At 43.8% G+C, this 15,321-nt stretch overlaps 1 protein-coding gene across 2 annotated transcripts in view; it reads right to left on the bottom strand.

Moving 5' to 3' along the window:
* Positions 1-5,323: 5,323 nt before the first annotated feature.
* LOC104870439 (phospholipase A and acyltransferase 3) overlaps positions 5,324-15,321 on the bottom strand; it is a 22,242-nt gene continuing 12,244 nt past the window's right edge. For both annotated transcript variants that reach the window (XM_010636125.1, XM_010636124.2), the window contains exons 3-5: positions 13,817-13,919; positions 10,400-10,668; positions 5,324-5,587 (exon numbers count right to left, since the gene is read on the bottom strand). In XM_010636125.1, coding sequence (XP_010634427.1) covers positions 5,486-5,587; positions 10,400-10,668; positions 13,817-13,919 — 474 coding nt within the window. In that variant the 3' untranslated portion in view covers positions 5,324-5,485. The remainder of the gene's footprint in view (positions 5,588-10,399; positions 10,669-13,816; positions 13,920-15,321) is intronic.

Genomic DNA, 15,321 nt, shown 5'->3' with positions numbered 1-15,321 from the left:
TCTAACCTTTCTCTCTCCTCCTATCTTTTTATCCCTCACCAACTCCTTCTAAGTCTTCCTGGAGGATAAATTTGCTACATTGAAGGGCTTATATACTGCAAACATATTTCTGGTTGGTCCTTGATTTTTATATATAACCACAAGTCTAGTTCATGCAGTTAAAGGTGAAAGATTAATAATTACCACAATTTCTCATTGTCTAAGCTGTGTTTGATGCTATTGTTGATGCTGATTGTATTACTATGGCCAAGGTGATGTGTTTGTTCCAGGTAGTTGTCCTGCCTAGTATACCAAAAGAAAAAGTAAGAACAGCAAATAAATATATGAAAAAAAAAATCACTGGTCATTCAAGAGATGCAAATTGAAACAATGCTGAGATTTAATCTCACTCCAGAAAGAATGGCTGCTATCAAGAAATTGACCCAGCACTTGGGAGGCTGAGGCAGGAGGATTGCTGCGAGTTCGAGATCAGCCTGGGCTACATAGTGAGTTCCAGGTCAGTCTCAACTACATAGTGAGACCCTGTCTCAACCTCCCCCCCAAAAAAGAAAGAAATAGACAAATAACAAATGCTGGAGGAGCTGTGGCAAAAAAAGGAACCCTTCTTTATTGTTGGTAGAAGTGTAGACTGGTACAACCACTGTGGAAATCAGTGTGGAAGATCCCTCAAAAAATAAAACTTGAGGTTGCATTCCACTCAGCTATTCCCCTTCTTGATTATCTTCCAGAAAGAATTAAGAGCATCAGACTACTACTATATATGCACACCCTTGTTTCTAGTAGCACAGTTTGTAATTGCCCAATGCCCATCAACCAACAAATGGATAAAGATGTGGGTTTTTTAACACAATTAACTCTGCCATAAAGAAGGATGAGCTTGAGACATTTCTATATAAACGGATGCACTTAAGACCAAAGTCTTAAATGAAATAAATTGGATACACTTATTTAAATACCACATTGCTTCTCTGGTGTGAGAAACCAAAAGCAGACATAAGAACTGAAATATATAATAGATATTGGGAAACGGGAAGAAAATGTTCAAGAGAGAAGGGGAACAAGGGAGTGGGGAGGGAAAAAGGAAAGAAAGGACAAGAAAAAAAGAGAAAATAGAAGGAAAAATGGAAACAAAGCTTTTGAGCATAAGGAGGAGGAGAGTTGGAAGGGAAAGGAATGGGAAAAATAAGAAGCAAGATACATCGTGTCGAGGTATAAATTCCCCATGCTGTGTTATCATCACGTATTTCCAAAATGTACCAATAAATGTTTTGCTTAAAAAATAGATTTTGGGGCCAGGGATTTAGCTCAGTGGTTCTGCCGCCTGCTCACAAGTGCAACGATCCAAGTTTGATCCCCAGTACCAAAAAAAAAGCTTTTGGTAAGCGCCTCATAACCTTTTTAATAACTATATGATATGTGAATTATAAATCAAAAGGCTACCAAAAACCACTAACCTCCTGTTCACCTCCCTCCTAACACACCTGTCACTCTCCTGAATTTTGTCTATTATACTTTTTTGAATTTTTAGTAAATATATTCCTCAACAACCAACAAGTGTAATTCCTAATATACTGACTTGGTATTTTGGAAGTTTGTAAAAATGAAAGCAAACATCATGTATTCTACAACTTGATATTTTTACCCAAGATCATGTTCCTAACCTAGATTGATGAGTTGTGGTTGTGGTCAATCTGTAGAGTGTAGCACAGTTTCCTTATCCTGTCCCTTGTCAACTGACATTGGGGTGTTGTTCTTGGGGTGTCACCATTACTGATGAGAGTACCCTGAGTACCCACAAGTCTCCTAGTGTACCCGCACTGGCTCTTCTCTAAGCAGATACTTTAAAATTGTTTTGACTGAAATAACAAGAAATTGATTTTACAAGGCATCCTGGGTATGTATATAGAAGTACATAAATAAAACAAAAGCCTTATAAAAACTTATCCATACTAAATGAGATGCATACTGATAAATTCTGCTCACAATCATTTATTGCATTTTTGAGATTTTGATCATGTTCCACTAAACTGAAGCTGTGTCACTCACAAAAGGGTTACAACCCAGAGTGGCCAGGTTATATCACGGTACGTAGTTTCTGCTTTTCATCTATGGTTCCTGGCTCATAGCTCTGACCTACCTCATCTGACAGTAGGTCGTAATACCCTCTGTATTCCAGTGGGGTTGCCCATTCCCCGTACGGAAGGGTATTGCACAGCCCCAAAAGAATCTGAACAGACAAAACTTGCTGAGTTTTCCCACCTAGTCGATTGGCAATCATGCTTGTGCAACAAGGTCTCCATGAAAACCCAAAAGAGCAGAATTCAGAGAGCATAGTTGAACACGCGGAGATGGGGTGGGCAGAGAAGGTCTGGGAGCTCAAGCCCCTTCCCACACACCTTGCCCTGTGCATCTCTCCACCCATATCCTTTGTAATTTCCTCTATAATAAACCAGCAAACATGTTTTCCTGAGTTCTATGAGCAAGGTGAGCAAATTAATCAAAGCTGAAGGAAGATCGCGGGAACCCCAATGTACAGTCTGTTGTTCAGATGCGCAGATAAAACAACCCAGGACTCCTGAGTTGTTCTTAACAGCTGAGATACATACAGCTTCCTCAGGGCCGCCTGCCTTTTCATTTGCTTTATGCCGTTCTGACACCAGATGTTCATATCTGATGTAATCAAATTTACCTCTTTACTTTTTGTCTTTTCTGTGTGTTTATGAACTACAGCAAGATCACACCAATGCCCGCTTGTATTTGCTTCCAAAAATTTTACATTTTTGCCTTTCATATAATCCTCCACTGAGCTAAATTCCTGGCCCCTGAATATTATTTTTTGATTGGAAATCAACCAACTATAGCCTATAAGTCAAATCTAGTTCTCCACTTGGTTTTTATAAAGCCTACTAGCTAGAAATGATTCTTGCATTTTAAGTGACTGAAAACATAAAAGGGAAATTAATAATTCATGACCCATGAAAATTATGTAAAATTCAGAGTACATAAGGTTTTTGGTTGTTTTTTGAGACAGGGTCTCACTATGTAGTTGAGACTGACCTGGCACTCACTATGTCCCAGGCTGTTGAGTACATAAGGTTTTTGGTTGTTTTTTGAGACAGGGTCTCACTATGTAGTTGAGACTGACCTGGCACTCACTATGTAGCCCAGGCTGGTCTCGAACTCACAGCGATCCTCCTGCCTCCGCCTCTCGAGAGCTGATTACAGGCTTGCGCCACCATGCCCGGCTCGGAGTATATAAGGGTTTATTAGGACACCGTCATGATCACTTATTCAATTATTGTCTGTGGCTACTTTCACACAACCCCAGCAGAGTTGAGTAATTCTACCAGACACAGAGGTCCATACAGCTTAAAATATTGTTTATTCCTTACAAAAACGTTTGCCAAGGCCAGGGATTTAGCTCAGGGGTGCCTCCACCTTCCTGACAAGTGCAAGGTCCTGAGTTCGACCTCAAGTACCAAAAAAAGATAAGTGTTTGCCAGTCCCTAAAAAGTTCACTCTTTCCCACTGATGTAAGTGCTACCTCTACTGTAAATAAAGGTTTATTTTCTAGGTCTGTTTTTTCGTTGTTTTGGTTTGGTTTTTTGGTGTTGGAGATTGAACTTGGGACCCTGCACTTGTGAGGCAGGTGGTGGCACCACTAAGCTAAATTCCATCCCTTCTAGGTCTGTTTTGAAGATTCTTCTCAATTCCATAGGTCACTTAAACTTTCTTCGCCAAAAAATGTAGTATCTTGATCACATTAACAATTTCTAAGAAGTCTTACTCCATATTTAAGAGAATAAGTCTTCCTCCCTGGTGGTCCCTGTTAGTGAAGTGACTAAACCCCTTTACTTCTTTACATACATTTCAAAATCTATGCCAATTCCAGAAAAGACTACAAAGGATTTGGCTTGGAATCATTCAATCTATAGATGAATCTGAGAGAAAAAAACGGACATATTTATGAGGAGGCTTTCTATCCATGAATAATATACCTCTTCTATTTATGAGTTCTTCATCACTAATTTCTCCCTAAGTCTCACATCTCTGTTGCTCGAATGTTTGGTAAAACTTGCCTATAAAACCATCCAGGCGTGCCATTTCTTTGCATGAAAAATTTTTACTACTTATTTAATTCCTTGAATTGTTATAGGATGGCTTTGATTTTTTTATTAATTCAATTTTGCTGTTTTGAAACTTTACCAACTCCATCAAAAATGTCCAGTTTTCTGTCATGAAGTTATTTATCAGTATTTGCTGTTTGTTTGATCTCCTTAGCATCTGTAGGTTTGGCCCCCTCTTTATTCCTAAAATGTTAACTTGTGCACACTTTCACATGTGTATTTGCTTCATTTAACTCTGCTCATCTTTTTCTTTCTTCCTTTCATTTTTTCTTTCTATGCAGTATCTTAAATTGCATGGTAAACTCATTAATTTGTACCTTTTTTCTCTTAATGTAAGGATTTATGTTACAAATTTTTCTGAGCATTTCTTTTGCCCTATGGTTGAAACACTGATACCTATTATTTTTGTTATTATTTAGTTCTAAATATTATCTAAATTCCATTGTTTTCTTCTTTGATTCATAATTTATCCAGTAGTATTTTGCCAATCAGCCTAGAGTTCTTATGCTCAACTCCAATAGGGATGGGAAGGGGACCCTGAGCTGAGGCGGTGGGGGGGCAGGTGGGAACATGGGCTCGGAGAACTGGGGGCGGGCAAGCACAACCAGCGAGGAAGCCAGAGGGCTGAGGAGGGAGGTAGAAGAGACAATGCAGAGGAAAGAGGTGGACAGCAAAGGAAAATAAGGGGGTTTTAGGAAGACTGGTGAGAGCACATACTAAATTTCCTAGGACAGATTTTTACTTTAACTCCACTCAACACCTATGGACTCCAGCTCCAGAGGCCCAGAGGTCATGAGGGATCAAATCCTAGGCCAAGAGCCCTGGTTAGCAGTTTGTGTCTAGCCGGACTGTCTTGCTGTTCCACGTTGTATCCTAACAACCTGAAACACCCTGCAGTTAAAAATCACTGGAGTTAGGCGGGCCTGTAATCCCAGCACAGGGGAGGCTAAGGCAGGATCACTGTGAGTTCGAGACCAGCTTTGGCTACACAGTGAGTTCCAGGTCAGTCTCAACTGCATAGTGAGACCCTGCCTCAAAAATAAAAATAAATAAATAAATCATTGGAGTTAAACTCTGTTTTCTGTGATGCAAAGAACATAACACGCAAAGAGAAAGAGAAAATCATGGAAGGGCCTCATCGGACACAGCCCAGCTGTCCCCACCACCACCACAGATGTCACACAAGGCAGTCTGCATTGCATTTCCCCAAGAAAATCCTCTTATTGTGCTTTATTTCATTCCGTGAAAATAAACCTCATTATAAAACAGAATGAACTTCAAAAACCAAACCCCAAACTCTAGCAAAACAAGACCCCCGCTCAATGTTTAGTCATTCCTGAGAGAACAGTCTTTTCAGCTTATTGCTTTTGTTTCTTGTTTCTGGAGAACATGACTCCAATGAGGCCCATGGCTGCCAAGCCCACTCCTGCGATGCCTGCCGCCATGATGACATCTCTGACCTGCAAAAGAGAAGGGGTGAGTCAGCCTTCATGTCAGGGATGTGAGGACAGGCTGTGCTTCACCAGGGTCACTTAGCACATGCCCCTTGGCCTCCCCTGGCCAAACTCAAAAGTCAACCATTATCGGCAGGAAAGAGTAGAGGAGAAGAGTCAATGGGGTAAGAGTCAGTGGATAGAGCCAGCTGGCCGGGAATTTACATGGTCCCAAAGATGGGAAACTTGATTCACCCTGTGCCTATTTAAATCCTCAGACGGTGACTGTGAAAAGAACAGAGATTGTGCCAGGATGGTCAAGATCCTAGCTGGCCAATGGGAGCTCTGCAAGCAAGTGTGAAGTCAGGGAGGAATTATTTACAACTCAAAAAAAATATGATGTCCATGAGAGCAAAGGCCTCACCACATCAGTGTATCCTCAGGGCCTGGTCCTGCCAGGCATGAAGGTGCTCTCTTTGTATCCTTAAATAAATGATTCAACTATTAACAGTAGTGATATCACACTTCAAGTTATTAGGATGCAGTATCTGACTTCTATCGCTTGTAGCAGAAAAAAAGTACTGTAAAAGTAAGAGCAAACTTTAAGGTAGAAATTGAACAAATGTCAAATTTCATTCCTAACCAAAACCCAACTAAATAAAGTAAGACATTTGTTTGGACTGGAAGTGTAGCTTAATGGTAAGTATTTGCCTGGCATGTACAATCCCTGGTACCACCAAAATAAGAAGTAAATAAAAGATTTGTTTTAGGCATAATTCTACAAGGACACAGAATCCTGAGGCATCAATGGGAAAAGCTGAGGACCAACTCTAGTTAAACAACAGAAACCTCTAAAAGGATCACACAGAAGGTTCCTCGAACCCTCACCTCCATCCCCTCCCAGGTACCTGGAAGTGGGACAGGAGAGAGGGCTTTAGCCAGGTCCACGAACCTCCTCCCTCACCCCACCAGAAACCTGAAAGTTCATTCTCTGGAGAGCTGGAGATGGTAAAACAGGATCTGAAGGCCTAGAAATCTAGAGGAACACATGAAGTTGTGTCGCACCGTAAACAAGGAATTGAGAGACTGTGAACATACTAAGTATGAGACTCTCAGCCCTCCTGTCCCTCATGGCCCCCAGAACTTCACCTTCCATGCAAGACTCTGGAAGACTCTTTTGGGAATCAAATCGGCCCAAGTAGAAACAAAAGGCACCAGTACAGGAGACTCCCCAATAGCCCACACTGTGACAACATCACAGTGAAACTCAAAGTTAACAGATCCCTGCCCCCACCCCCTCCTACTTCCTCCTGTTCTACAAAGCTCATCTTCTGGATCTCACAGTTTCTTTCTTCATTTCGCTCTTCTTTGTTTGGAAGTTTGACTGAAAATCAGTCTTTAATTTCCTCAAAAATGTAATTAGACACAGTTTTGTGGCAGCTGTGGTTCTGCTGGATTACCTTGCTAGAGAATCTGCAAAACTCTCTTGTATCTACTGTTTTCCTTGCTCAACTCTGTGTCAGGGTGGGAGAAATGTTCTGCAGACAATGGAAGAGGTATAATATGGCCCTAGTTCTCTTAGAACCTCACAGGGTAAAATCACATGCTGACGCAGCCTGTTCATACAAAGGATACTTTGGAAACCAACAATAACCTCACTGTTTGTGGTCAGACTTTGTACACAAAGAGTATGCTTAAATTCAAGAAAGTGGCATCTATTTAGTCCTGATAGTGCAAACTTTTTGAGAAAAACAATCTGTCCAAGATTGGTGCTACCTTCAGATGCCATTGATAATTTTCTAGTTATACAGTGTATTAAATCCAGTTTAACCACTGTGCCGATGTTATAAGAATTCTGATGGTGAAAATGGGCAACAGCGTGCATCACAGGTCCAAAATCCAAATACTGTGAAAGAAAATTACTGTGATTCTAGCTACTTAGGAGGCAGGAGAATCTCAAGCTTGACACCAGTCTGGGCAATGTAGTGAGGAGGGTGGGAATGTAGCTCAGCCAAGTGCTGGCTAGCGTGTATGAGGCCCTGGATTCCATCTCCAAATTGTCTTACACACACACGTGCGTGCACACACACACACTAAAGCAAAGCCTTCAAAATTCTGAAAAATATTTTTTTTCCAATTTAGAATTCTATACTCAGCCTCATATCAAATAGGAGGGTAAAGTGAAGACATTTTCAAGCCTAGGGAGTCTTTTTCAAACACACCATTTCTCAGCAAACTTTAGAGAAAATAGTCCCAAACTGAGTGAACCAAGAAATGGAAAAATGTGATCTACAGAGGATAAAAATATTAATGCAGGACAGAAAGGAAAGGAAAAGAATCTTTAAGATTCTGGTAAAGTAACAGCCAAGTCTCATCAAGTGTGACTCAGGAGATAAATAGTTTTGTGGGGGGTTTTCTTGTTTGTTTATTTGTGGTGTGGGAATGGAACCAAGGGGCTCAGTGCTAGGCAAGTGCTCTACCACTGAGCTACATCCCCAGGTCGGGAGACAGTCTTTCAAAGGCCGTTATCTGCTGAGGTGACCCCTCCCCAGATACCCTGATCCACTGCATTGTTTTTAACATGCAGTGTCCAGGTACTAATTAAGTTCTTCTAATGGTGCTGTCCTCTGACTTTCCTAAAAGGGAGCTTTTGTCACTTCTCAGGGAAGCTATAGCCAGATGATGACCCAGAGATTCCAGGAGTCTTCACCAACCACTGCCAATATTGTGCCTTCCTTGCCTGGTTAGATATGTACTACTCAAAAAATCCCTTTAAGCCTTATATATAAATAACTGATGAACACTAATAATCCAATTGATTGAGGAAAAATAAGAAGATAGCCATAAGAATGAGGTCTAATATCTCATCATAGAGAGAAAGCAGAACCGACTAACCAAAATAGGGGTCAGTGGAGTAAGTACAGATGATTGTCAGCAGTATAAGGGAAACTGAGGCTGATCCCTGCACGTGGTGTTGGCAAAAGCCTCCCTGTCCAAGTCACTGTGGCCCAGAGAGGTCAGTGGAAAATGCACTGGGTGAACCAGGCAAAAAGAACAAGATAAGGACAAGCATGAGTATTTCTACTCTAACTTATCAAGCTCATTTTCTGAGTCAGCTCTGTACTGAACTGGTCTTGCTTTGACGGACTATTTGTCCTAAAGTTTCACATGGAAACCCTCCAAGATTAGCTATCATTTGTACGTGACCAAGCTTGAGGACAAAGACTAAATCTCCCAAGGTCATATGGCTGGCAAAATACGGGGCCCAGGCCCAGTCAGTTCTGCCTAACTCCAAGAGCCCACGATATTGACCACAGTAGCCAAGGAAAAAAGAGACTGGATCTCAAAAACTAAAAATTAAAAATTAACAATGTGACAGATCCTAACCTCATCATTCACTGAAAGAAAAAAAAATATTCTTTTCAACAGCTATGTAAAGCTGGGCATGATGGTCCACATCCTATAATCCAACTACTCTGGAGGGTAGGGTAGGAGGATTTCTGGTTTGAGGCTAGCCTAGGCAACATGGAAAGAATTCATCTTTAAAAAAAAATTGGTACCGAATAGTTTCCCTGGTGTGAATAATCTACAATAATACATAGGATCCTAATAAGATTACTGACATTTAGAAATGGGGAGAAAGGAGCTAAAGGTGTAGGGAAGGTGGGATGGGTGGGGGAAGGGTAATAAGGGAAAAGAAAAAAATGTGAGATAATGAAAAGATGAAAATAAAGTGTTTGTAGATGGGGAGGGGAGGAGGGGTGAAGGGAGGGCAGGGGTAAGGGGAAAAAATGAGAATCAAGACTTGTCATGTAGCAGTACAAGATCCCAACAATGAATGTAACTGTACTGTATCCCTAAAATGTACCAGTAAACTCAATTAAAGCTGAAAAAAACAATTGGGAGCCGGGTGTGGAGGCGCATGCCTGTTATCTCAGCACTTGGGAGTCTGAGGCAGGAGGATCGCTGTGAGTTTGAGACCAGCCTGGGCTACATAGTGACTTCCAGGTCAGTCTCAACTACATAGTGAGACTCTGTCTCAAAAAAAATTTTTAAATTTTTTTTAAAAAATTTAAAAATACGGTGGGGGGCTGGGGATGTAGCTCAGCCACGGCAGGGCCTGCCTGGCAAGCGCAAGTTCCTGAGTTCAATCCCCAGTACCAAAAAAATAAAAACTAAAAATTATAAAAAAGAATTCTCCCAATGTTTCCCACCCTACTTGCAACAAAAGATGGGGAGATAGCAGAAAGGTAAGGGAGAAGTGAGACAGAACTGGAAGTAATCAAAGAAATTCAATGAAGTGTGAGTAAAAACAAGTAAGGACCAAGTAAACAAAACTGTATTTTGGAGTCTCCTGGATTTCCTCTTGGACTTCAGAAGGGCTGAGGACAGTGCTGTTTGTTAGACCAGTGGGGCTGATCAGACAGACCTGCGCTTCAAATCCTGCCTCCACCACTTATGAGCACAGCCGCACTCACCTCCGAGGGAAAGATAGGTACAGCTCTGGAGACCTGACAGATATTTGTTGAATAAATGAGTGGCCACAGACAAGTCACATCAGCCCCGAGAGCCTCAGTTTCACCATCTGTAAAGTGGGACTAAGAAAGCCTGGGATCATCTGACACCGCATGGCCAGGAAGGACACAACAACAGGCCTGATCATCACCTGCATAATGCACTGATCTGCATCGGCACCTTGCCTGTCTCCCAGCCTGTGAGCACAGGGATCACATCTCTGTGTTCTGTTCACGCCTCCATCCCCATCCACACTGATGCCCTGTGACTGTCAGCCAGGGGAGTTGTCTGGCTCCTGGGGAAGGAGACAGGCTGGGGACGAACCTGGTCACTGCGGGGAACTCCGTAGCGCAACTCGTTCACAAAGTGCTCACAGTTCTCGCTGGTCAGCTTATAGAGCACCTCCTGCCCCACCAGCTCCTCTGCCCGCTGGATGATTTTGCTGGGAGGCAGCGGCGAGTACTTGTCATCATGTTTGTTGTTGACCTGGTACTTGTCACTCCCGGCCACGTCATACAGCAGATCCTTCCTCACGAAAGCCTTGTCGGTTAGGGCAGACCTGATGCTGTCCGCGCCAGCTCCCGAGACTTCACCTTTGGATATACAAAGAGGAAACAGAGGAACTGGCCCCAGACAGGCCACAGGGGCTCAGAAGTGGCCCCCAGCTGGGCATTCACCCTTGGGACCATGCAGAGCATGAGCAAGATACGAAAGGGTCACACACATGGCTGGGTGGTCCTGAAGCCCTGGTGGCACTTGTAGTCTCTGGGCTCCACCAATTACACCTGCGTTGCGCAGTTAGTCAGCACCGAGCCCTTATTACATCCAAGGTGCTGGAGAGAGTGGTATGAACAGGACAGCAGGCCCAACCTCGAGGAGCTCACACTCCGGTAAGAGGACACCGACAATGAGCAAATACACAAATAAGGTGCCTTCGGGTACTGAAAAATCGTGCAGAAGACTAAAGGAAGTGACCTAGGAGCTCAGGGCAGAAAGGCCATGCCAGAAAAGGGCATCTGCATTGAGACCTGGATGATGAGGAAGTAGCTGTGCTAAGAGCTAAGAAAGCTCATGCTGAGTAGGAAGAAGAGCAAAGGCACCGACCTCAGAAGAAAGCGTGCAGCCTGAAAAGGCAGCTACAAGGTCAGTGTGGCTAACGTTTAAAGACCTCGGATGAAAGAAGAAACTCTGAGGTCCAGAGACAAGCAGAGGCTATATCATGCAGGCCCTACTACCCACAGTACAGAGACTGTTGTTTCTATGTCAGTGAGAATCTCATTCCACACAGAAGAGAAAAGCCAGCGGAGACAGATATTACAGGGATACGTGCATACCTGTGGTTACAGCAGCACAATTCATAATAGCTAAATCTTAGAAGCAGCCCATATGTCTATCAATAGATGAATGGATAAAGAAAATGTGATATGTATATACAATGGAGTACTACTCTGCCATAAAGAAGGGTAAATGAGTCATTTGTAGAAAAATGGATGTACCTTGAGACCATAATGTTTTGGGGTTTTTGGTTTTGTGTGTGTGTGTGTGTGTGTGGTTTTTTTTTTTTTTTTTGGTACCAGGAATTGAGCTCGTGTCCTTACCCTTGTGAGGCAGGCGGCAGAAATCCCTAGCCTTTGAGACCATACTGTTAAATGAAATAAATCAGACACACAAGCTTAAATAGCACATAGTTTCTCTTATATGAGAAACCCAAAATAAAAGATAATAGAAAATAGGAAGTTAAGTCTTTCACAAAGGGGAAGGCAACCAAGAGATGGAGGGAGAGGAGAGAAAAGGGAATGTGAGGAGATGAAAAATAAATTCAGCTGTGTTATGTACCTATACCAACTTCACAAAAGGAATGCAACTGTTAAGTTCTGTAAGCATGCATCGATAAAAATTAAAGATTTTGGGGCCCAGGGATTTAGCTCAGTGGTTCTGCTGCCTGCCTCACAAATGCAAGGACCCAAGTTTGAACCCCAGTAAAAACAAAAATTAAAGATTTTTAAAGAAGCCATATAAGCCAGAGGCTGCAGGTATGGCTCAGGAGACACTGACAAACAGAAGGTATTCAAAGCCAAAGGAGCCACTGAGGCACCGATACCATTTAAGGAAGTGGGAAGGGAGCAGGGTAACACACAGGATACCAAGAAGGAAGGACTAAAATAAGAGAGGAAGAAAGGTGCTAGGTGAAAAACAGAGAGGGTCACTCATATCCAATGCTGTAAAGAACCAAATATTTATCAGGGTGTAGAAAATGTTTTGGTAGCCTTGACAGGAGCACAAAAGAGAACCTTAGCAGGTGCTGAAGAGAGTGTGGGAAGTGAGGAGCCCATGATTGCCCGGAAGACCACACAGGGCTGAGACTGGCCTGTGGGTGTGGTGTTTTATCAACAGAAGATATTACCAAGTGTTTCCAGTCAGCAGAGAGAGGGTAACAATACAAAAGCCGAGAGGGAACTGGAGGTATATGTGTGCTGAAGGGAGTACCAGGACCCAGTCCTGGGCCTGCAAGTTAGGAGCCAGTTTTTAAAGTCAGGGCGGCATGCTTTTTATATTTTAACAGAAAAAGAAATAAATTATGTGGATGCAAAGCCTGGTGGTTTTGTTACTAGGGGTGGAGAAGGTGCCATCTACTCTGGTTACCCTTAAGTCTTTGTTTTTGTTTTGTTGGTACCGGGGCTCAAAATTAGGACCTTGCACTTGCCAGACAGGTGGCAGAACCACTGAGCTAAATCCCCGGCCCCTGGTTACCTGTAACATCTCTGCAAGTACAAGGTGAGGCCAGCACCTCTATCCTTAGCAGCCCAAAACTGAAACCAGTAAAAATGGGCAACGAATTGTGGTATAGTCACATGGGAAATACGCAGCAATGAAAAGCTCAGAACAATGCTACTCCCAACACAAATTACTCTTGTGGACAGAATGTCGAGTGAAAGAAGTCAGACACAAAAGAGCACTGGCTGTGTGACTCCTCTTCCATGAGATTCTAGAACAGGCCAATCTTTTCCATGGCAAGAGAAGCTGGAATGAGTTTGCAGGGGTGGGGGATGGGGGTCTGAGGCAGCAAGCAGGATCTTCCGGGGGAGTGAAACGTTCTGGATCTTGGTCTGGGCCCTTGTCACAGGGATAGATATTTTTAAAATTCACTTACATTTTACTATATTTGTGTACTTTAGGTTATACTCCAATTGTAAATAAAAAGTCTAAGGAAAAGGGGAGGAAATTCTCGCAACAATTCTCCAAATTCAGTATTCTTAGCCTTCCTTTACAAATAAAGAAACCAAGGCTAAACTGGGCAGTGGTACACATCTATAATCCCAGCACTCTGGAGGCCAGGCAGGAAGATTCCAAATTCAAAGCCAGCCTGGGATACCCAGTGAGATTTTGTGTCAAAGAAAGAAAGGGGAGGGGTGAGCTGGGAAAGGAGGGAAGGGGTAGGGAAAGGGAGCGGGGAGAAGAGAGAAAGCTAGAGCAGGAACTGGATTCATAACCAAGTCCGCCCAGGCCCCTGTACTCTTTCTATGAGCCTTATGCTTATGAGGGGAATATGTTGTGTACAGAACCATAGTACGTAAAACACCTGAGCTCTCTCACAGGAGCAAGGGGCTCCAAGGAGCACAGTTTGACTACCACTACCTCGCACAAAATTGCTTTCTTGTACCACTCAAAAACAAGCCATCAGTCAGAGAGCAAGGGGAAGGTTGGGGCTATTGTAACACTTCCCAGCCCTGGTACCCTTACTTGGGGGGGCCAGGTGGACCACATATCCATCGCCAACGTAGATGGCCCAGTGTCTGTAGAAAGGGCGGAAAATCTCAATCAGGTCTCCAGGCTTGGGCTCTGGCTGTAAAATAAGAACAGAACTGTTACACACAGCACAGCACCAGACCTCAGAAGCAGAGCCTGGCTTGATTAGCAAGATGTAATCAGCAGCCCAGCAATCAGCTCAGCGGGACATATATGGATTATGTCCCAGTCGCTGCCAGTCTGATGCTGGTCTGCCTCACCAGTCTGCTCAGGGCGGACAGGGACTACGTACTCCCCTCACAAACACACACCCAAAAAAGACTTTCACAAATTACAAAAGGCAACCTGAAATGTTTCTTCTTCAGCTGGAGTCTCTGGCTTACTGATACTCTCAGAATACTACTATTGGCCTCTTACTCCAAGCCAGGCCCACTGCTACACATTTTCCAGGCATGGCTCAGTAAATCTGCGCCTCACCCTGTGAGATAGGCACTACTAGGAGCTGTGCCTATGCATGAGGAATTCAAGTCTCAGAGATGTGAGAGGCTGCACAAAGCCACAGCGCTTGTGAGCGAGCCAGACAGACGGACTCCCAGCCCAGTGTCTTGGCCACACACTGTCCGTCAGCAGAAGCCCTCTGCTAATTGGACTAGAGCTGCCACCCGAGGCTGCCGGCTGGTCTGCAGAGTGGCCACAGGCACCCCAATCTGGCCTGGGCCTGACAGAGAATTGCTCAGTCTCTGGCAGTCAGGGGCGCCCCGCTGCTCCACCTAAGAACAAGGGCAGGTGAGTGTGCGTGTGAGTGCACAGGAGAGCATGACGCTGTGTGTGACAGCGTGGGTGAGTGCATATGTGTGTGTGGAAGTGAAACTGTCAGGGGAGCATGAAGCAGAGTTCAAGATCATGTCCTTTCGACACAGCTGGTGTCTCAGCGTCAGACCCCGTGCTGCATGGGGGGGTCCTGCTCTAACCAGGCAGGCGCCGACACCACCCTCAGCACAGTAACGATGGAGGGTGGGGGTTCCGGCACACTTGCTCCTAGGGGACACAGGTACAGGTGTTTGCCACATCCCACCCCAAGCTTGATGGGCCTCCTGAGAGACCCCCTCAAAGATGAGCAGAGGGGAGGACCCACCCTTCACAGCCTCCAGTAGGGTAAAACTGCCAGGCACCGAGAGCTGCCGATCTCAACTCTACAATGCCCATGAAGCAGGGTCCATGGCAATTTAGTTATTACTTCAGGGAAACATTAAAATGGTTAGCATGAGTGCCGGGGATTTAGCTCAGTGGTTCCGCAAGCTCAAGGTCCCAAGTTAGATCCCCGGTACCAAAAAAAAAAGGCGGGGGGGTTAACATGCATCATATATGGCAGAAAAAAAACCTTCTCAAGGTCTTTTTACAGTTAAATCATATTCTCTTCTTGCACTGTGATTTTTCTCCCAAAGAGAGGGTGCCTAATTCTTTTTTTCTTTTCTTTTTTTTTTTTTTTTTTTTTTTTT

Source organism: Fukomys damarensis, unplaced genomic scaffold, assembly GCF_012274545.1.
Source record: "Fukomys damarensis isolate Sample0158 unplaced genomic scaffold, DMR_v1.0_HiC HiC_scaffold_27, whole genome shotgun sequence".
Taxonomy (NCBI): domain Eukaryota; kingdom Metazoa; phylum Chordata; class Mammalia; order Rodentia; family Bathyergidae; genus Fukomys; species Fukomys damarensis.
Note: the sequence above shows the minus strand (reverse complement) of the source record. Positions and strands in the feature narration are given on the sequence as shown.